This window comes from Ceratotherium simum, chromosome 14 (assembly GCF_057802395.1).
Source record: "Ceratotherium simum simum isolate JZ-2026a chromosome 14, ASM5780239v1, whole genome shotgun sequence".
NCBI lineage: Eukaryota > Metazoa > Chordata > Mammalia > Perissodactyla > Rhinocerotidae > Ceratotherium > Ceratotherium simum.
Window position 1 is genome coordinate 12,878,781 of NC_141913.1, and position 22,889 is coordinate 12,901,669.

General features: G+C 39.2%; 1 protein-coding gene across 3 annotated transcripts in view; it reads left to right on the top strand.

Annotated features, from left to right (window-relative positions):
* Window positions 1-836: 836 nt before the first annotated feature.
* Window positions 837-22,889, top strand: part of SMCHD1 (structural maintenance of chromosomes flexible hinge domain containing 1) — a 129,208-nt gene continuing 107,155 nt past the window's right edge. For 2 of the 3 annotated variants that reach the window (XM_087439050.1, XM_087439049.1), the window contains exons 1-5: window positions 837-1,341; window positions 7,948-8,023; window positions 8,999-9,160; window positions 16,302-16,384; window positions 17,035-17,165. In XM_087439050.1, the coding sequence (XP_087295176.1) occupies window positions 1,165-1,341; window positions 7,948-8,023; window positions 8,999-9,160; window positions 16,302-16,384; window positions 17,035-17,165 (629 nt within the window). In that variant the 5' untranslated portion in view covers window positions 837-1,164. The remainder of the gene's footprint in view (window positions 1,342-7,947; window positions 8,024-8,998; window positions 9,161-16,301; window positions 16,385-17,034; window positions 17,166-22,889) is intronic. The other variant, XM_004421023.3, reaches the window with a different exon arrangement.

Genomic DNA, 22,889 nt, shown 5'->3' on the forward strand with positions numbered 1-22,889 from the left:
ACGCAAAGGCTTTTACTGAAAGCGTACTATATGTTAAGCATTTTGAGAACATTATCTAAATTAATCCTAATAACTCTTTGGCGTAGGTGTTATTCACAATTTTCAGCAACAAGACGGCGGCGCTGGAGGTGAGGTCTGTATGGGGGTAAGATTCGGCTGTCTAGCCCCCCCAGCGCCCGGAACACCCTCCGTGCTCCAGGACCCTCCGAAGCCACCTGAAGGAGGCCGCGGTGACGTCACAGGACCTCGGTTCGACGTTCTCAAGCACTAGCTTTGTCTCTGTGGCCCACACTTGAGCCCACACAGAACCACTGGGAAATGAGGCGGAAAAGGGGACGCAGGGTCTCTTGGCGTCTTTCTCCCCCGCGTGGGGACCCGAATGCTCGCTGCGCAGCAAGCTCCACCGCGCGAAGCCCGCGGGCCTGACGCTTCCCGCCGCCGCGCTCAGAATGCGGCGGAGGTTTCCCCACCGCCGGCGCAGGGCCGGGAGCTCGAGGCCGGGCAAGCTCGGTCGGGGTCATAGCAAGGCGGGAAGGGACCAGAACCCTCTCGGCCGGGAGAAAACAGCCTCTTGGAAGAGTCCCCCCGCCGCTCCTGGGACTAGCTCTCCCGCCTCCGCTATCTGGTCGCCCCCCCCAGCTCAGGCGCGCCCGCGAAGGACCGCGCTTCCCTCCAGCTTCACGAGGGGAAAAGGGGCGGGCCCGGGCTCCGGCCGCCGAAGCCCCGCCCCGCCCCGCGCGGCATGCCGGATTCGCCCCGCCTCCTCCGCGCCGCGGGAGGCCCCTCTTCTTCCTGCGCCACAGTCCCCGGCGGTGGCCCTGGTTGCGGGTCGCCCCGCGAGACCCGTGTGGGCGGCGGCGGGCGCGGGTCCGGGCCCTGCGAGGAGCGCGCCTCGCGCCCCCTCCTCGCCGGCAGCGGCGGGCCGCGGAAGTGACGTGGTGCACGGGCAGGAGCTCGTTTGAATCGGTTCCCGGGTGATCCTCGCGCCTGGCGCTGCTTGGTCGCCGCCGCCGTCGCCGAGGGAGGAGCTGCAGTGCGCCGGGGTGGAGGCCTCGCGCCGCCCCGGGGGCTGGAGCTGAAGTCGCCGCGCGGAGCCCGGACCTCGACCCTGAACGCGGCGGCTGCGGCCGCCGGCGCTGCTGTGTTTTTCTCCTTTTCCCCAATATGGCAGCGGCGGGCGGCGGCGGGCCTTCGGTGGAGACTGGAGAGGGCGGCGGAGGCGACAGCTACAGGACGGTGTACTTGTTTGACCGGCGCGAGAAGGAGTCCGAGCTCGGGGACCGGGTGCTGAAGGTCGGGGAGAGCTCGGACTACGCGGGGTTCCGCGCCTCCGTGTGTCAGGTACGCGAAGGGCCGAAGGAGGGATGAGCGGGCAGACTTGGGGTTGGGAGGGTGACCAGAAACCCAAGTTGCTCACCAAGGGCAATAAACCTGTCACCCGACCCTGGTCCTGCGGTCTTGGCTTCTTTCTCCCGGGTGCCCGCCATGCCCCTGGCCGGACGGCAGGAAGCCTTGGGCCGGTCCTGGCCCCGGCCTCGGGGTGCAGAGCCGGCTCCTCCGCGGGCCTCCCTCCGCCCCTTTTACGGGGGTCTCGCTGCCCGGGGTCTCATTGGCCCGCGGCGACCTTAGCGACCTTAGGACTCTAAGGCCGTACAGCTCGCCTTCCAGTAGGGAAACCCACTTGTGTCTTTCTCGTGTGGAACTTTGTGTTAAAGAAGGGAGCAGAGTTATACCCGATGGCTCTGTTACGAGTGTTGCGGTGGTTGGAAGTTGTGAGAGTCCTGGGGTGGATGGACCTCAGGTTCCTTCAATGATGCAGTCATTTCCCTCCTGTCAAGAGGGTTTGCGGGCCCGCCCAGGCGGCTCCTTCCGAGGTGGGAACGGTTGTCCAGGCAGCTTCGTAGGTGGAACTGCCCTTGTGGTTTTCGGAACTCCAGCCCTTGGGAGTTCCTGAACTAACTCGAAGGGTGTCCATGGGTAGCTGCGGAACACCAAAGAAGTGTGTGTGTGTGTGTGTGTGTGTGTGTTTGATACCTACTACGTTCGTTTGCTGTAAAAAGTAATGACTGTGGAGGAAAACCTGCTTTAAGTGGGAAGTATGTTATAGCTATGAGGTGGTGGCGGTGCCCTTTAAAGAAGGGATATTGTCATGCCTTGCATTAACCACATGAGGTTGTTTTTAAGCTATAAAGAACATTTAGCTTCCAAGGAAAGAGAGCTTTGTGTGAGGCCGAGTTTTAACTTGAGTAGGCTGATGATTTAGTACTGTTAGGGAGACAGAACTCTGTATAGTTGCTGAAATGATTGAAATCAAGACCCATAGAATAAAAGCGACTTGAGAGCAAGGACTTGGATTTGTTCCCAGGTGTATTCCTGGTGTCTAGAACTGTGCGTGGCACATAGTAAATTCTCAAAATAGAATGAATATTTGAATGAAGACAAAAATGTATGAACTCGGAAGTGCATTCTGTGCCTGGATATAGCAGGTTCCTATATGTTTGAAAAGTGAATGAATGCTCATTTTTTTTGATGAATGTTTTGTATTCAAAACCATCTCAGAAAAAAAAGCTGAAGAAACTGAAACCGTCCCAGAAACCGAAGAAAGAAGAAGCTCTTTGTTTACTGTTTTTATTGTAAAAATATCAACACATTAAAGAAACTGTGGAACCAGTGGGGAAAAACTAAACTTTGACTCACTGTAAAATTTATAGCCACTGTTAGCACTTGGGGTTATTTCTTGGTATCCTTCTCCCCCGCTTTTTAAATAGCTGTAATACATGTTTATATTTTAATTTTTTCCCACTTAGTATTGTCAGTATTTTTCTATTTTAATGCAAGGCTTCATAATCGAAGTTTGAAATGGTTTGTTTAGTATCACTGTTTACATAACCAAATTGCTCCTTTTTGTCGACATTTACATTATTTTCAATTTTAAGTAATGTCACGATAAACATCTTTCAACCTATAGTCTTTTATGTCTTTATTTTTCTTTAGTTTAGAATTTTAGAAGTGAAATTCCTGGATCAAAGGTCAGGAACATTTTTAAAGCTCTTGATACCTATTTTTAAATTGTTTTTCAAAGAGGTTGTACTAATCTACCCTCCCTGTAGAAATAAACTCTCCCCTGTGAGAAGTCTCAGTAACACTGTTAGATAGATAGGGGAAGTGTTATTAGGCGTTTATTACAGAAGGGGAAACTCACTTTTGGAGATGGTGACTCACTTCAGTAAAACACTACAGTCAAATCAGAATTCAAACCCAGAACCCATATTCCTTCTGTTATACCACCCTGCCCCAAAAGAAGTTCTTCGTTATGGTGAACAGATATATTTATTCCATTCCTTCAATATTTTAACTTGAAAACCAAAAGAAGTATTTCCTTTGACTTATTTTCCCCTTTTTTCCTGCTTGAACAGATCAAGGTTAAATTTAATTAGCAGTGAGAGGGAAGAACTAGTAAGAATAAAACAAGGAAGCCTAACTTCTTTTTTTTGAGTATTTACTTTTTAAAGCATCATTAGATTATTTCATTTAATCCCAGAACCATGTCTCCATTACATACATGAAGAACTGAGTTAAGTTACTGAATTAAGTCCAAGGTTATACAGTTAATAAGCTGTGAAACTGGGATTGGAATCTAGGTCTGTTTGGTTCTAAAGCTTGTATTTTTCTTAAAAAAAACATCCACAGTGCTCACATTATTTACTAAAGCCTTCTTTTTCCTCGTTAGGGGAGGAGGCAAAATAGTGCACTAAAGTTTTTCATTAAAACTTAAGTTAAACCAATAAGTGTTTGTAGTGCTTATATGGATCCTAAACTGTTATTTGGGGAAAGCTCATCTTTTGGGAAAAGGGAGCGATCAAGAGGAAGGAAGAGGAAAGGGTAGATCTGGAAGAATACCTTAGACCTGTTAGAAGCAGCTGTTAACTTCATGAGCCCTTTTGACCTTGCAGAATCAAAGATTAGAAAATGATTCATTTGATTAGTTCTTAAATATGCCCAGACATTAAGTTGTGTGTGTGCAAACCCTCCTCCTCTCCACCTCCAATTTTGAAAAAATGACTACTTTTTGCTTTATGTGGTTTCACTATATCTTGTTATCCTACCATGGCACCTGTTATCCCATAGTACTTTTTAAAAATACTCTGTGCTCCTTGAGGGCAGGAGCCTTACCTAATAGTCTGTTTATAGCTGTTTAGATGAATCAGTGTCTTCCTTCAAAAAAAAAAATTTGTACATAGGGTACATTATGTTAAAAATTCCAAAAGATGAAAAAAAGTAGAAGATATATGTAGGAAAGAATAGAATGGTGACCTGCGGAGAGTTGTTAAATGGGAGTTGTCTCCCTAGATTCCTCACAAATCCTGAATGATAATATGACAGCATCCTTATAGATAGGAAAGGCTGCTTCTTATCTTGTACTTTAATGAAAGGTAGGATGTGTATTATTTAGGGTAGTGCAAACTGCTTTAACCAGTAACCACCCAATTTCTTGTGGAGATTTCTTAAGTGCAGTGTGGATGTTCCTGGTCTGTGGGTGATTCAGGGCCAGAGCCATTGGATATAATGCAAGAGCAATGCATTGAAGTGTGTATAGTTTCTGACTGACTTAATCCATGGGTGAAATTTAAAATGTTTGAAGGTTTTATGGACTGCAAGTAAAATTGGCTTTTGAGAGAAGTTGGGCAGCAGGTAGTTTGAAGCTGACCTAAAGACATGGAGGGCAGGTACTTTGTATTACTCAATCAAGGCAGATCCATGTGCTTTAACAGTTAACCCAAAAAAAGGTGGGATTGAAGTACTCTTATAAAAATGAAAAAGACTAGTCAAGACTCTTGCCCAAATAGAATGTTACCCTGCTTTCATGTAGAGAAAGGCAGAGGAAGTGCTATTATCTGTATTCAGTAGTTAGGACAATAAGATGAAAATACATGAAAGCTTTAGTTTATGTCTGATAAGGTAGATTTTAGACCAAAAATTTGGAGAGAGAAGGGTATGACATCTTGAATAAGAGGATAATGAGTAATGTAAAAATATTGAATTTATGTTTGTCAAATATCAGAGCTATAAAATATTTAGGAAAATTATGAATTCAAGAAAATTTTTATGCAGAATTGTAGATAAAGAAAACAAAAGGTAGCTTATGTGTCTTAATTGAGTAATAATAGAATTATGGAGAGATTTTATGGAATAATTAGATATAAACACTTTCAGATGTACACAGATCTTAAAAAGTCAATTTGGCACATAGTTTTTCAGTAACTGTAAAAACAAATTTTGTATTACAGGATGCATAAGCACATGATCTAACAGTTCGGACATTGTAGAAATAAAGTGGTAATGAACTAAAAAATAAAGACTTGTCAGTACACAAAAACCTAATAAAGATCTGTAAAGACAATTTTTATTTCTGTTAAGCAAATAGAATCTTTTCCTTATCAGTTTATGTCCGTAGCTTCATTTCTCTAGAGTGGAATTGCATAGGATATGAGTATCTTTAATTTTACTGAAGTATACCAAGTTGCTGTTCAACATGGTTGTACTGATTTTCAGTCTTATCAGTAGTCTGTAAGGTCCAGTTTCAGTATATGGAGGCCTGTATGTATACCAGGACTTAAAGTTTTACCAGCCTCCTGAGAATGATGATCAAGTAGTTGTAATTTTTCTGATAACTAGTGAGGATGAGCATCTTTTTATGTTTTCTAGTTTTTCTCTTAATGGCTTGTACTTTTTGTATATTCTCAGAAATTGTGTTCTCTGTCCTCTCAAAATTATTCCATTTTTCCTCTACAATTTTGGATTAATATGCAGTTGCTTTAATTCTCTTAGAATTTATTTTTGTGTTTGTTGAGATGGGGATTTTATTTTATCTATTTCTATACAGGTAACTAGTTGTCTCAATATCATTCGTTAAACAGTTTATTCTTTCCCCACCAATTTGTAATTTGCCAAGCTCCCTGTGTATATATGTGTGGTCTATTTTAGGGTTCTCTATTCTCTTCCACTGGTCTATTATAGTATATTTTAAATTAGAAATTTTTCTTTTAAATTAGAAATTTTTCTTATAAAAAACTTCAAACATAAACAAAGAGATAATAGTATAATGAACCTACATATACTCATCACTCAGATCCAACAGTTGTCTTTTTATAGTTGGTTTGCTTAAATCAGGATCCCAACAGAGTCCTCATATTGAACTTTTTTATGTTTCTTAATTCTTTTAAAATTTAGAGCATTTGAGCACAACCCCCTTCCCCTAGTCTCTTTTTAGCTTTTCTTGCCATTGACCTGTTGAAGAAATCAAGTAGGTTTTTCTTTAATATTTCACATTCTGGATTTGTCTGCTCCTTTATGGTGTTTTAACTTGTTCTATCTCCAATGTATCCTGTAAACTAGAAGTTATTTTTAAAGATTGTAATCAAGATTTAGGTTCAACTTCTTTGGGGTGGGGAGGCAAAGAATTCATAGGTGGTGCTGGTACTTGATATTACATGACAGCAGGAGTCATGTAATGTGTGTATATTTCACCCACTCTTAGCAATGCTAAGATTGAATTAGTGGGATTCAGGTGGTTTTAGCTGGATCCCTCCATAATAAAGTTTTGATCTGATGGTTCATCCATTGATGGTAATATTCTGGTTGCCATTCCTCCTGTATTTATTAGCTGGAATTCTTTAAAGAACAACTTTGCCTCATCAGCTAGAGCTAATTGGTTACCCTGAAATACAATTGGTACAAGAAAGTGGGATAAAATGCTTTATTCTTTCTCTTTAATTTGTCAGTGTTCAGAGTAAGGAGTTGGTCCCTTAGTTTTGGTGACCAGTAGTCACTATTTTTAGTATCACTATTGAAGACTTGAGTATCATTAGTCTAGACTTTTTTAGTTGTCTTTGATGGTAAGGTTGTTCTAGATTAAGTAGTCTTATCATTACCTGAAGCAGAAGTCAGCCTTCTGTCTTAACTGTTTGTACATTGTTGTACAGTCATCCCTTGGTGTCCGTGGGGGATTGGTTCCAGGATGCCAAAATCTGTGGATACTCAGGTCCCTTAATATAAAAATTGTGTAGTGCAGTGAATACAGTTGGCCCTCCATATCCGCGGGTTCGAAACTGTATTGTTTAATTTTAGAAAGAGCATGTATCTTTTAATTTTAAAGATATGTAAAATTTTAATGAAAATGTTAACTCATTTTTCTAATTCTCATTTTTTGGTAAGTTGTGAAATTTCCGTTTTTCTTGTGTTCGTTGGTCATTTATTTGTATTTTCTTCTTTTGATTGTTCATGTCTTTTCGCTTTTTCTCTTTATCTTCATCTTTATTTCTGAAGGTTTTTTTCCTCCCAAGGATGGTAACTCTTTGTGTCCTGTTGCAGTTCCCTCCTGTGATTTATAGTTTGCCTTAATTTTTAAACGTTATTCTTTTTGAAGGGGTTATAATAGATATAAAGATTCTTTAATATAGATATCCTGCATGACATAGCTATCCTTACCTCAGTGTTATAAAATATTAACTTCTATTTTCTTCTAGTACTTTTGTTTTTACATGTTTAAATGTTTAATCTATATGAACAGAAGTGTTATGTTAATACTTTGCTCTAAATAAGTTTAGTTATATATTGACATGAAATAATATGTCTTTGTCTGGGAGGGTTCTGCTGATGTTAATAACTTTTCAAAATGTCCCACCTAAGCACTCATGTTCCTAGGTGGCATATAATAGCAGAAAAAACAACCGTGTTAAGCAACTAGGTAATTTATAGATAAATTTGTGCTTAATTATGCAAAGGCAAAATTTAAAAATATCAAGACTTAGGTTTCTTAGACAAATAAATGCAGTAATTGTTACAAGATTATAATACACTATCAGTATTTTCATATTCTTGTAAACTTGAAGAGTGCATTTATTTCCTTTGTGTAATCATTGATTTTATTCTTATTATTTTGGATAGACACTTGGCATTTCACCTGAAGAGAAATTTGTTATTACAACAACAAGTAGGAAAGAAATTACCTGTGATAATTTTGGTAAGCAATGTTAAGTTCATGCTTTCACATTTAATATGTTCTGTACATCATGGAGCAGTAACTATTTTATTACATAGGTAAGCATCTAAACACTATTGATGATTTTGGTTGCTTTGTTGGCCTGAGGTTGGAAACTGGCTATATGTGTGCAGTTTGTGCGGAGGTCATATTTTTCAAGCAAGATTATAGAAGGACAGTTGATATCATTTGTGGCTATGGAAGATGAGACCTTGCCCAGCCTAGCCACAGCTCTTCTTTGTGGGCCCTCAAGAAGCTAATTCTCCTAACCAGCTTGGGTTCTTCCATTATCTTTTTTTTATCCAATTAGAGTCTAAGACCTGCCAGTTTTTCATGCCTGATTTCTTTTGAATTTAGCCATGCTTCTCCATTCATGTTGATAGCACTCTAAAGTAGTTTCTCATCTTATTTCCAGTGATAATTTAACTTATTAAGAATTGAGTGTTTCAGATGAGTGGAAGTATTTGGGTCTATTCCACTGATATTCTTTTTTTTTGTATATTTTTTAACTTTTTCATTTCATTTCATTTATTTATTTATTTTTGTTGAGGAAGACTGGCCCTGAACTAACATCTGTTGCCAATCTTCCTCTTTTTTTGCTTGAGGAAGATGAGCCCCGAGCTAACGTTGTGCCAGTCTTTTCTCTATTTTTGTTTGTGAGTGGCCGCCACAGCATGGCTGATGAGTGGTGTAGGTCTCTGGCTAGGATCTAAACCCACGAACCCAAGCTGCCAATGTGGAGTGTGCAGAGCTTTAACCACTATACCATGGGGCCGGCCCCCTCTGCTGATATTCTTAACAAAACATAGCAGAATTTTTAGATCAGTCCATTGTTTGGAGGTTTGCCTATACCATCTTTAAAGTTAATTCATAGATAAAATTTGCATACTCATAGTTGTAAATTTATTGTGTTTCTGATGCTGGCTTAGCACTTAAGATATTACCTCTTGATTACAGATGAAACTGTTAAAGATGGAGTCACACTATACCTGCTACAGTCAGTCAATCAGTTACTACAAACAGCTACAAAAGAACGAATTGACTTCCTACCTCACTATGACACACTGGTTAAAAGTGGCATGTATGAATATTATGCAAGTGAAGGACAAAATCCTTTGCGTAAGTATTCCATTTATACTAATTTTGATAAACTATTACTCTTCTTTGTCCCCTGATCACATGTCCTATTCCTTCACTTTAAAAAACTTCTCTCTTTCTACTTTATTAGAAGACTATAACCAGTTGTTGTGAGCTTCCTTACTTCACCCTCTTCATCACAGTATATTTCTTTTTCTGCCTAAGTCATCTTACTTCAGAGTAAAGATACCTCTCCTTTAAAACTAAACTAGTATTAGAACTTATTTCTTTTCAACTCGTAAGAGATCTTGTACCTACACATCTTTCCATCTTCTGTATACTCTCGTCCCCTGATTTATTCTTCCTGGCTTCCTATAGACCTCTCCCAATTGAGAACATATTTATTTTGCCGTGCACATTTGTATAGCTGAACTGCACAAGTAAGAGGTTTGTGTTGTGGTCTTCATTTCTTTATCATTTCGTTCCACCTTTACTCTTGCCAGTTCTTATCCTCCCTTTGGATTATTTGCTATTGATCTTTACAAATCAGTTGATTTAGAGAGTCTGGATTGTACCAAAGTGTTTAATACTACTTAGATGTTCATTATAAACTTTCTTATTAAAAATATTTTTCCTCATTGCATATGCATTATAGTTTGTAGGAAATTAGAAAACATAGATAAGCAGAAGGAACCTAAAGAACATCCATATCTCTACCACCCAGATATAACCACCACTAGCACTTTGGTGTTTGTCATTTCAGACTTTTTTATATTGTTTACTTCTTTTTCTTTTTTAGTGATTTTTTATGATGCGTACTTTTTTGTGTGTGTGTGTGAGGAAGATTAGCCCTGAGCTAACATCCATGCCAATCCTCCTCTTTTTGCTGAGGAAGACTGGCTCTGAGCTAACATCCGTGCCCATCTTCCTCCACTTTATATGGGACGCCGCTGCAGCATGGCCTGACAAGCGGTGCATCGGTGCACACCTGGGATCCGAACCCAGGCCGCCAGCAGCGGAGCGCGCACACTTAACTGCTACGCCACAGGGCCGGCCCCTGATGCATACTTTTTTAACCTACTTTTTAGTTTACAATAAAATGAACATCTTTAACATACAGGCATACCTTCTTTTATTGCACTTTAGCTTTGTTGTGCTTCACAGATACTGCTTTTTTACACATTGAAGGTTTGTGGCAACACTGCATTGAGTAAGTCTGTTGGTGCCATTTTTCTGACAGCGTTTGCTCACTTCATGTCTCTGTGTCACATTTTGGTAGTTCTCGTAATATTTCAAACTTTTTCATTATTATTATATTTGTTATGATGATCTGTGGTTGTGATCTGTGATGTTACTATTGTAATTGTTTTAGGGCGCCACAAACTGTGCCCATATAAGACGGTGAATTTAATAAGCATTGTGTGTGGTCTGACCACTCCACTGACTGGCCGTTCCCCTGTCAGTCTCCCTCTATTCGAGCCTTCCTATTCCCTGAGACACAACACAATTAGCCTGTTGAAATTAGGCCAGTTAATAACCCTGCAGTGACCCCTAAGTGTTCAAGTGGAAGGAAGAGTCACACACATCTCTCACTTTTAAATCAAGAGCTAGAAATGATTACACTTAGGAAGGCATGGAAAGCCGAGATAAGCCGAAAGCTAGGCCTCTTGCACCAAATTAGCCAAGTTGTAAATGCAAAAGAAAAGTTTTTGAAAGAAATTAAAAGTGCTATTCCACAGAACACACAAATGATAAGAAAGCAAAACAGCCTTATTGCTGGTGTGGAGAAAGTTTTAATGGTCTGGATAGAAGATCATACCAGCCACAGCATTCCCTTCAGCCAAAGCCTCATCCAGAGTAATTCTGTGAAGACTGAGAGAGGTGAGGAAGCTGCAGAAGAAAAGTTTGAAGCTAAGAGATGTTGGTTCATGAGGTTTAAGGAAAGAAGCTGTCTCCATAACGTAAGTGCACGGTGAAGCAGCAAGTGCTGATGTAGAAACTATAGCAGGTTATCCAGAATATCTAGCTAAGACAATTAATGAAGGTGGCTACACTAAATGAGATTATCAGTGTAGACAAAACAGCCTTATATTGGAAAAAGATGCCATCTAGGACTTTCCTAGCTACAGAGAAGTCAATGCCTGGCTTCGAAGGACAGCCTGACTTTCTTGTTAGGGGCTAATGTGGCTGGTGACTTTTAGTTGAAGCCAATGCTCATTTACCATTTGAAAATCCTAGGGCCCTTAAGAATTATGTTAAATCTACTTTGTCTATACTCTGTAAATAGAACAAGAAAGCTGGATGACAGCACATGTGTTTATAACATGGTTTACTGAATATTTTAAGCCCATTGTTGAGACCTACAGCTCAGCACAAAAGATTCCTTTCAGAATACTACTGCTCATTGACAAGGCACCTGGTTACCCAACAGCTCTGATGGAGATGGTACAACAAGATTAATGTTGTTTTCATGCCTACTAACACAGCGTCCGTTTTGCAGCTCATGGATCAAGGATTAATTTTGACTTTTAAGTTTTATTATTTAATAAATACATTTCCTATGGCTATAGCTGCCATAGATAGTGATTCCTCTGATGGATCTGAGCAAAGTAAATTGAAAACCTTCTGGAGGGCCGACCCCGTGGCTTAGCGGTTAAGTGCGCACGCTCTGCTACTGGCGGCCCGGGTTTGGATCCCGGGTACGCACTGACGCACAGCTTCTCCGGCCATGCTGAGGCCGCGTCCCATATGTAGCAACTGGAAGGATGTGCAACTATGACATAGAACTATCTACTGGGGCTTTGGGGCAAAAAAAAAAAAAAAAGGAGGATTGGCAATAGATGTTAGCTCAGAGCTGGTCTTCCTCAGCCAAAAGAGGAGGATTAGCATGGATGTTAGCTCTGGGCTGATCTTCCTCACAGAAAAAAAGAAAACCTTCTGGAAAGGATTCACCATTCTGGATGCCATTAAGAACATTCATGATTCATGGGAAGAAGTCCAAATATCACCATTAACAGGAGTTTGGAAGAAGTTGATTCCAACCCTCGTGGATGACTTTGAGGGGTTTAGGACTTCAGTGGCGGAAGTAACTGCAGATGTGGTGGAAGTAGCTAGAGAACTAGAGTTAGACGTGGAATCTGAAGATGTAACTGAAATCCTGCGATCTCATTATAAAACTTAAACAGATGAGGAGTTGTTTCTTATGGATGAGCAAAGAAAGTGGTTTCTTGAGATCGAATCTGCTCCTGGTGAGGATGCTGTGAAGATTGTTGAAATGACAACAAAGGCTTTAGAATAATATGTAAACTTAGTTGATGAAGCAGTGGCAGGGTTTGAGAGGATTGACTCCGATTTTGAAAGAAGTTCTACTGTGAGCAAAATGTTATAAAACAGCATCACATGCTACAGAGAAATGGTTCATGAAAGGAAGAGTCAGTCAATGTGGCAGACTTAAAATTGTTGTCTTATTTTAAGAAATTGCTACAGCCACCCCAACCTTCAACCACGACAGTGATCAGTCAGCAGCCATCAACATTGAGACCCTCCCCAGCAAAAAGGTGATGACTCGCTGAAGGCTCAGATGATAGTTAGCCTTCTTTAGCAATAGAGTATTTTTTAATTAAGGTACGTACATTGTTTTTTTAGACATAATGCTGCTGTACACTTAGTAGTCTACAGTATAGAGTGAGCATAACTTTAATATGCACTAGGAAACCAAAAAATTAGTGTGACTCACTTTATTGTGTTATTTGTTTTATTGTGGTCTGGAACCGAACCCACAATATCTCCTGCTATATACCTGTTTATGTCAGTATACGTTTGTTTTTAGTGGTTGCACAGTATTTAGATACCACAATTTATTTGAAAAATGTTCTATTATTAGACGTTTAGGTTATTTCAGGTTTTTTTATTGTTACAAATGACTGACTATTCTTGTGGCTGAATCTTTGTGCATATCCTTACCTTTACTGCTACTAGTACTATGACTGCTGTCAGCTACAGTGCCAGGCACTGTGCCAAGTGCTTTATGAGCATCTCTCATTTAATCCTTAATCCTCTGTGGTAGCTAATGTTAGGTAATGACCCTGTTTTGCAGAAGAAACTAAGGCTGAGAGATTTTAGGTAACTTGTCAAAGGCCGACCTGCTAGTAAGTGTTGGAGCCAGGATTTGAACCAAGCAGGGTGACTTCAGAGCTTGAACTCATAAGCAGTATATTTATTACCTCTGACATTGTTCTTTTCATTCAAAAAAAGTTCTTATTTCTCTCATTTTAACAACATCATAATCTTACTCCTTCCACTACCCAATTTTTTGTTCCTGTTTGCAGTAAAATTCCTCAAAGGAGTTGATTGTATTCACTGTCTACAGTGCCTCTTCTCTCATTGTCTCCTATTCACTCTCCTGTACTTATTTTTTTCAGGTCATCGATGACTAAGTCCAGTGATCAATTTTCAGTTCTCATTTTACTCCGGGCATTATTTGACACAGTCTATCACTTCTTCCTCCTTGGTATAATCTTCACTTGTCTTTTGAGAGACCACACTCTTTGTTTTCTTCCCATCTCACTGGCTGCCTTCTCTCTTCTCTCCCCACCTTCTTAATGTTGAAGTGCCTCAGAGCTTAGTTGTTGGTCCTTATTTTCTCATACTTCCTGGCTTGGTGATCCCATCCAGTCTCATGGCTCTAAATACCATCTTTTTAGCGGTGACTCCCAATTGGAGGTGGTGAGAAATGGTCATTTTTAGTTAAATACTGAAGAAATACCAGACTTATCTTCTGAATTCCAATTTTGTCTCTCCAGCTGCCCATGTGGCATCTCCACTAGAATATCTAAGATGGGAACCCTGATCTCTTCACTGCATCTTATAACTACACATAGTTTTCCCGTCTAGATTGATCATTTCTCTGTCTTTCCAGTTGCTTAAGCCAAAAATCAAATTGTTTCTACTTTTTCTCATACATTTCATTCAATCTGTCAGAAAATCCTGTTGGCTTCAATGTTTATCTAGAAATGACCATTTCTTGTCACTTTGTTGCTAACACCAGGTCTGAGGCACCATTGTATCGCCTAGATTATACAGTGGCCCCTTAACTCGTCTCTGTCTTTTCATGCCTGTCCACATAAGGTTTGAGAAGTCAGATCGTGTTATTCTTCTATTGAAAGCACTCATGGCTCCCCATTTCACTTAAGAGTAAAAGCCACAGTCTTTACAATTACGTACTTGGCCTTAGCGGCTCTGCTTTGTACCTCTCTGAGTTTGTTTCTACAACTCTTCTCCTTGCTTGTTCACTCCATTTCAGTACCAGCTTTCTTCTCAGCATAGGGCCCTCTGCCTGGAATGCCCTTTCCCCAGATAGCCCCTCTCTCATTCCATCACCTCATTTAAGACTTGTTTATCTGTTACCTTCTCAACAAAACTTACCTTGATCACCTATTTAAAATGACTCTTTTCTCCATAGCACATACCACCTTCTAACATACTAAAGAATTTACTTATTATGATTATATTTAATTTCCCATCTTCTTCCACTAGAATGTTAAGTCAGCAAGAACAGGACTTTTGTCTGTTGTGTTAAGTTCCTAGAACAATGCCTGGCAAATAGTAGGTGCTTAAATATTTGCATATTGAATGAATCTTTAATTCTCTCTCTGGGGATAAATTTCTAAATGTGTAATTGTGGAGTCAATAGATATATTCATTTTTGAGACTTTTGATATAGATTGATTACCTTCCAGATTGGTTGTACCAGTTTTCATTCCTACCATCATTATATGAATAAGCAGAGAATCTCACCGTTTAAACTCTTGCTTTGATTTCTGTGACTTTACATTACGTTCCTGGGTCTTTCCTTGCTTCTGCTTCCTTTGTCTTTGGTGCTGCTTCTGGTTATTCTTGACTGTGTGGTGGACATTTCTTCAAGTCACGCTGATCTTTCTTTTTATACTTTTCTCTTACTTAGTGAACTAATTTAAGCCTTAGCTATTCTATTTCAGTGAAGCAAAAATCTGTATCTCTGCTTATCTTTATTCTCTCAAGTAAGCACAATATCTGTTCCAGCTCCAGATGGAACACCTCTACTCATTGAGCTTGATACAGTGGTAGGGCATCACATCTAAAACTGCATTTTTCTTTCCTCCCCTCTAAATTCTCCCTTTATGAGAAATATAACCATTTACCTAGTTTTCTAGAGCAAAGACTCAAAACCATCTTGGATTTCTTTTTCTTTCTCCTTTTATATCCTATTAGATTAGATACTAAATTCTAATCATTTCCTCCTTCCAAATTTCTCTTAACTCGTTTTTCCTCCTATTTCCTACAATGTCCCTTCTTCATTTTCTAGAGTTATTACCCTCAGCCAGATCCTTACAACTAATTTGTGGTAACTTCTTTCTAACTAGTTTATAAATAGCCATCTCGTAAATGTTGAGAGTGTGGAAGTTCTTGTTGGAGTGCTACTCTGTGGATTAGTTACAGCTTTAGTTAGGTTAAGCTTCAGTAGAAGTAAGAGACATAAATTTGGTATATTGCCCTTTTTCATTAAGGGAATAAAAGTAGGAAATAGTTTGAGTAGTGACCTTGAATAAAGGAGAATATTAGGAACAATGCTGAGTCAGTGATAAATTGAATGTCAACTTGGTTGTGTACTAGGAAATCAATAGCAGTTCTGTGTCAATTAAGCAGACATATTCTGCCATTTTACAAATTACTGTTAGTCATAAAGTTTCTATATCTAAATTAGCTCTTAGTAGACACTTTTATAGTTGCTTTATATTTGCCCCCATGTCTGTAAATGTGCTTACTTTTGACTTGTGCATGATGTAATTACGTACCACAGACTACTGTTTGATTTTATGGTTATGGTCTTTGGTTTGTCTCTTATGTCTGTATGTCTGTCTTTAGATTATAAATTTCTTGAAGCCAGGAATCATGGCTGCTTGACTCATGCCGTAGTAGTGCCATACAAATACTGGTTGATGACTGCGTTTTTATGCTGGTGGTGATTGGTGATGATGCCTTTATTACGTATTATATCGTTAGGATCAGGATAATACTCTAATTCTAGCTCTTTGGAAAATAAAAGTGATGGCTTAAGGTGCTTCCAAGTTTCTTCTACTTGGAACTTTTATGTGAGGTATTTGGGAGGGAAACGTTAAGCGATATGTTTCTCATTCTCTTCCAGCGTTTGCTCTTGCGGAATTAATTGACAATTCATTGTCTGCTACTTCTCGTAACACTGGTATTAGAAGAATACAGATCAAATTGGTAAGAAAATAATACAGTAAAGCAATTTAACTGTTTTAGAAATACTACAAGTTCATTGGGGAAAAATTAGAAAATTAACTAAAAGTGGAAATAATTATCTGATGTATCTTCATTGTTAAGATTTTTCACATGCCCTTTTTTCTATGCATGTCTGTATACATGTATGTATGATCATAGTGTACATTTTGTTTTTTGTGATCTTTTACTTTCCCTTAACAATACGTTGTAAACATTGCCATATCATGAATATTCTGCAATATAATACACCATTGCTGCAGTTTGGTTTATTGACTATAATATAAATTATGTAATCAGTCTACTATTGTTGAACATTAAGACTTTTTTTCCTGTATTTTTGACATTGTTAGCAATGCTGGCATGATGAACATCCTTATAGGTCTTTGTATATGTCTCTGGTTAGTTTCTCAAACTAAATTCTGAGAAATGGAATTTCTGGGTTAAAGGACATGAAGAATTCTAAAACTTTTGATTCATACAGCTGAAGTGCCTTTCAGAAAATTGTATTAATTTGCAATTCCACCAGCAAAGTATGAGTGAGCCCATTGAATCGCTTTTTTTATATTAAACTTTTCATGGTTTTAATATTGATTTGACTTTTCCTGTCTTTTTGAACTTATTTTATTTCGTAGCATTTTGATGAAACACAAGGAAAACCTGCCGTTGCAGTGATAGATAATGGAAGAGGAATGACCTCTAAACAGCTTAACAACTGGGCCGTGTATAGGTTGTCAAAATTTACAAGGCAAGGGGACTTTGAAAGGTTAGAAAACCTTACTCACTTTTTTAATGGGCAGCTGGGTATTTTAATAAGGATAAGAACTGATTTCTTTAAATTATACACGATATGTTGGAGATTTTGATGTTACCAGCATATTTATTCAGATTTTTATATTATAGAATTTTTGTGATCAATACTTAGAAATAGTCAAAACTACTTAAATCATATTGTGCCCTTCCACTGAACGATTCTTTTTGCATTTCCTGAGGTATGTAGGAGTTAGGTTGATAAGTTGAGTACTTCGGAGCTTTTCCCCCTTTCCTTACTGCCTTAAGTTTGATGGAAGCTGTGTAGTAGCTAGAGCGGTAGAATGGTTTTAAAGATTTTATTTATTCATTTTTTCCCCCCAAAGCCCCAGTAGATAGTTGTATGTCATAGGTTCACATCCTTCTAGTTGCTGTACGTGGGACTCGGCCTCGGGTTGGACGGAGAAGTGGTGCCTTGGGGCGTGCCCGGGATCCGAACCCCGGCCGCCAGCATCAGAGCGCGCGCACTTAACCGCTAAGCCACGGGGCCGGCCCAGTAGAATGGTTTTAAAATAGGCTTTCGAAATCACTTGATACCACTTGCAAAATGTTTAACAAACCACATGTAGTTCTGCTGAGCTCATTATTGCTCTACTTTCAGGGCTCTGCATTACAAAACATTCACAGCGTTAGGGAATAGAATCTAGTCAGGAGTTTTGAATCAGAATATGTTTGTGGAGAATACCCTGAATGAGACTGTCATAGAGGAAACAAAATATACTAGAAGCTGTGAGGGATATAAAGATTTAGGTCCTTGGGATATTAGCTGAATTCTATTAAGAGTAATGACCCACAAGTCTTTTGATATTTTAAGATATGTTGTGTACTTTGGAAAACATACTTGGGAAGACTCTTCTTGGCATTCTTGTTAAGTAGTTAGTATTTGTTCATGTCCTGTTTTGGGCCGGCCCGTGGCTTAGCGGTTAAGTGTGTGCGCTCCGCTGCTGGCGACCCAGGTTCGGATCCTGGGCGCGCACCGACGCACCGCTTCTCCGGACATGCTGAGGCCGTGTCCCACATACAGCAACTAGAAGGATGTGCAACTATGACGTACAACTATCTACTGGGGCTTTGGGGGAAAAATAAATAAAATAAAATTGTTCATGTCCTGTTTTGCTCTTTGCTGTGTCAAGGAAAGTCAAATTTAAGGATCAGTCTCAATAATATGTCAAAAATTAATATAGTTAGCACATTTGTCTTCTCATTTCTGAAATTTCAGCCCCCTCAGAATTTTCATCAAATTTGTAGACTTAACAGTGCCATGGTGAGAGGCAATATAGTGAAGAACAAGGGCTCTGGAATCATTTGGCCTGATTTGAATTCTAATCTTACTAGTTGTATGACATTGTTCAAGGTATTTCTCTTTGTCTCTGTTCACATATCTGTAAAATGGGAATAATGGCTCATAAGGTTTTGTGAAGACCAAGAGAGTTAGTACATGTAAACTTTAGGATAGAGCCTGGCACATGGTAAGCAGTCAATAAATATAAGATATCATTTTGGTTATTACTTCTCATTGTTGGCCTCAGACTTTTCTTTGTTTTTTTTTTTTTTTTTAAATTTTTTGTTTATTGCAGTAACATTGGTTTATAACATTGTAAAAATTTCAGGTGTACATCATTGTACTTCTATTTCTGCATAGATTACATCATGTTCACCACCAAAATACTAATTACAACCCATCACCACACACATGTACCCAATTATCCCTTTCACCCTCCACCCTCCCCCCTTCCCCTCTGGTAACCACCAATCCAATCTCTGTCCCTATGTGTTTGTTTATTGTTGTTATTATCTACTACTTAATGAAGGAAATCATACGGTATTTGGCCTTCTCCCTCTGACTTATTTCACTTTGCATCATGGCCTCAGACTTTTCTACAGCCATTCTTCTTCACTGTTTTTATGAGTACTTGTCACTTCAGAGATTTATAAAATAGCCATAGAGAAGGCAAAGACCACTGTCTTTTATAGTCTAAAGATAGAATTTAGCATATGATAGAAATATTAGGTAGAAGGGAAAGGAGAACAGGTGGTAGATTGGGCAAAAAAGTTAGAACAGTGTTAGTTAAATCAAGTGGAAGAGTAGAAAGAAGTAGAGTCTACAGTTTATTAAAATAAAGTTAAATCTGGGGCCGGCCTGGTGGCACAAGAGGTTAAGTGAGCGCACTTTGCTGTGGTGGCCTGGGGTTCGCAGGTTTGGATCCCGGGCGCGCACCGACGCACCGCTTGTCAAGCCATGCTGTGGCGGAGTCCCATATAAAGCGGAGGAAGATGGGCATGGATGTTAGCCCAGGGCCAGTCTTCCTCAGCAAAAAGAGGAGGATTGGCAGATGTTAGCTCAGGGCCAATCTTCCTCACACACAAAAAATAAAAAAGTTAAATCCTAGCTGAATACATGGAACATTGATTCTGATTGTAGCAGAACACAAACTTTTAAACTTAATCCAGATGTTAGGGAAATTTTGTTTAATATTTGGTGGAAATCTGCCTGTTGCTGGCTTTGGTTCTAGCTTTATAGGTATTGTGTTAATAAGTAATAAATTGTTATAGTTGTTATGTACTCGTACTGTCTTTGAGTCCAGTGTCAGTCCCTTGTCCCACTCCAGTTTCTGTTAGCATCAGATATACTCTCTCACTCCCCGTCTTCTACTCCTGTAGAAAAGGTTATCAGTTGCTTTACTGCTTCCAATTTAGTTTTTGCTGGATACAAGGATGGATGTCACAGGAGACAGACTATGGACGAAAAGAAAGGACAGCCTAAAAGTGCAAAACAGCTGTCTTGGCCTGTAGCTTACGTTGTAGTAGAGAGAATAACAGAAGTAAACACACAAAAAAATTTAAAAGCGTTTCAGTTATTGATTATTGCTGTTAAGAAAATATCGAGTAATGTGTTAGACCCTGATGGCCGGCCATCTGCTTTCAGTAAGGTGATTAGAGAAGAGGGCAGCTTCTTTTAGGTTGCATTTGAGTTGAGGCTTAATAATTAGAAGAAAATGCTCAAATGAGGACCTGGGGGAAGAGTATTCCGAGTAGAAGAAAGACCAGCAAAGACAAAGACCCTGAAATTGTGATCAGCTTATTTTGTTTGAGAGACAGAAAGATCAATGTGGTTAGAATATAGTATATGAAGAGGAGAATAGAGGGAGATGAGGTGAGAGTTCTAATCTGTCAATATTCTTTATAACTCTTACTGACCGTGGTACTAAGTAAGTAAGTTGCAGACTTTATGCCATTTCACTACTTAATACTGTAGCATGTATCTACTTCACAGGGATGTTCTCATAAATAACCATAATGCCATTATCACACCCAAGAAATTTATTATTGCTTCAAAATAGCTAATGTCCATATTCAGATTTTTTTCTCTTTGTCGTATCTCTCTGGTCTCCTTTATTCTATAATAATTCCCCATGTTTGTGTCTTTCATGAAATTGTCATTCTTTTTGTAGAGTTCAGACTAGTTGTAGAATGTTCCACAGCCTGGGTCTGAGTGTTTCCTAGCCCTGTTCTTTTCCTCAACATTTTATGAACATTTTCACATATGCAGAAAAGTTGAAATTCTGCAGTGAATACCCAGATACTTACACCTAGTTTCTACCATTGAAGTTGCTTTACTACATATCTATTTACTATTTATCCCACTAACCTTCAGTTCAATTCTCATGAATATGTGGAGCTTTTAAAAACCATTGTGGACCTCTCATTCCTCAGCGTTTCTTTGTAAGTTTTTGGCCAGATTCTTGTTTGCTCCCAACTGATTTCATTGCCTTAGTTAGCTCTGATGATAAACAATTGCCACTGATTGTTTTGGACAAACGATGCAGGGGAAAAAGCTGTTCACAGTGAGCAAATTCTGACTTACGTTAAATAAAGACACCCTGTGAGTGGGGGTTCCTGGGAAACTGTCAGATCTAATAATGACAGTTCTGTGGAGAAGGGGCTCTTGGGGAACTCCAGACGTAATCCAGTGACTCCTAAATTGCTAGTTTTCACCATGCTTGCAGGACTGTTGGTTTTCAAGGCTTCTGTGGAGCTGGTGAGAGGGGAATAGGATAAGGCATGTTAAAACATTACGGAGCTAGCTCTTCTTACCGAGATTCAGCCGTGTGTCTTGAATAAACACTCCTTGGATTGGTTAATTTTTAGAGTTCTGAAAAAGTTGATTTTGACAACTTTTGGGGCTGTTCTTACTGTTTTTATCAAGCAGTAGATCTTCATAGGTCCTTTGCCATTCTGGAAGTGCTCCCTCTATTAACTGATTTTTGACAAATGCATACACCTGTGTAATCCAAACCCCCTATTAAGATATAGAACATTACATGAACCTAGAAAATTTGCTCATAACTTGGGCACTATTATAATCATTGCCCTAGAAGTTACATTAGATCTGTAGAACTTAATTGTAATACTGTGTGTTCATTTAGTTATTTTATGGAAGAAAGAAGAGTGACATTAGTTAGGTCTGCTGGATGGCCATAATTCAGGTATGTGTTGGGTCAGTGTTACTTTCTGCACTTTCAACTTGCTCAGCAATTAAAAGGCTCTCAACTCAGGGAGCCATTTTTGGGAAAATAAATATAGCATGCCACATGGCCCACTTCCCAATGCCATTTTTAGGTTGTAGGAATGGACTTCCAACAGGATTTTTCCCTAATTTTCCTAAAGAAAAAGCTTGTCTTCAATATTTTTCTGCATATTAAGGTGAGCTTTCATTTACTTTCTGATATTTGTATTTACTTGAATTTAGAGAATGAGTATGTCACATTTAGACATTCTACATTAATTTGGTTATATTCATTGTGTCTCTCAGATTTATTCCAGAAACTCTAAAAGAGATCTGTGGCCATTTGTAAGTTTTGTTGGAAGTGAAGCTTTTTTCATTGTGGCTGTTTTTTTCCCTTTGGTAGATTTGAGATAGTGAGATATAAATATACGTATGTAGTCACTCTACTGTATTTCCTGGCAATCACTTTTATTGTTTTTAGTTTCTTTTACTAATTTGATCATCTCTCTTGTTCCTTTTTCTTACTTTCAATACTTTTTATAACTTGTTTCCATGAGGATTTTGCTTCTTTCCTAATAAATACTCATGTCTCACAAAGATAGAGTGTCGTCTTATATTGTATCAAGAATATGAATGAGATATTTTTGAAAACTTGTTTTGGACTGTGACATAAATTTATTCCTGAGGGAAGTGACTTTCTAAATTCTCCAGAAGACTGCTTCTATGATGCAAAATTGTTTCTCAAGGTCTTAGATTATTTTTCGGCTTTTATCTATCTTCATGAAGGGATATTTATATAGCCCTTGAATATGGATATAGCCTTGAATATGGATTTTTCTGGACTCATTTATAGAAGTCTGAAACCTACTGGAAATTGGTATTTTTCAGCCTTATTTGCCATGACAAGGTTTTTGCCTAAGTTGGGTTTGCATGGATGGTTTGGGTTGAAAAAGGAGACTTACTGCCTAGTGATTGTATGTCCATTCCTAATCAGTGAACAGAATTCTTTAGTTTTGAATTAGATTAAGTATGTATGTATTTTATCTCTGAGCGTCCCTCTCCTTAAACTTTTGTGTACTTCCCCATACGTTTTTTAAGAAGAATATTTAGGGGAGGGTATTTTCAGCCTGTTTCCCAGAAGTATTGCCATAGTAATTCAAGTCTTAGAACCCA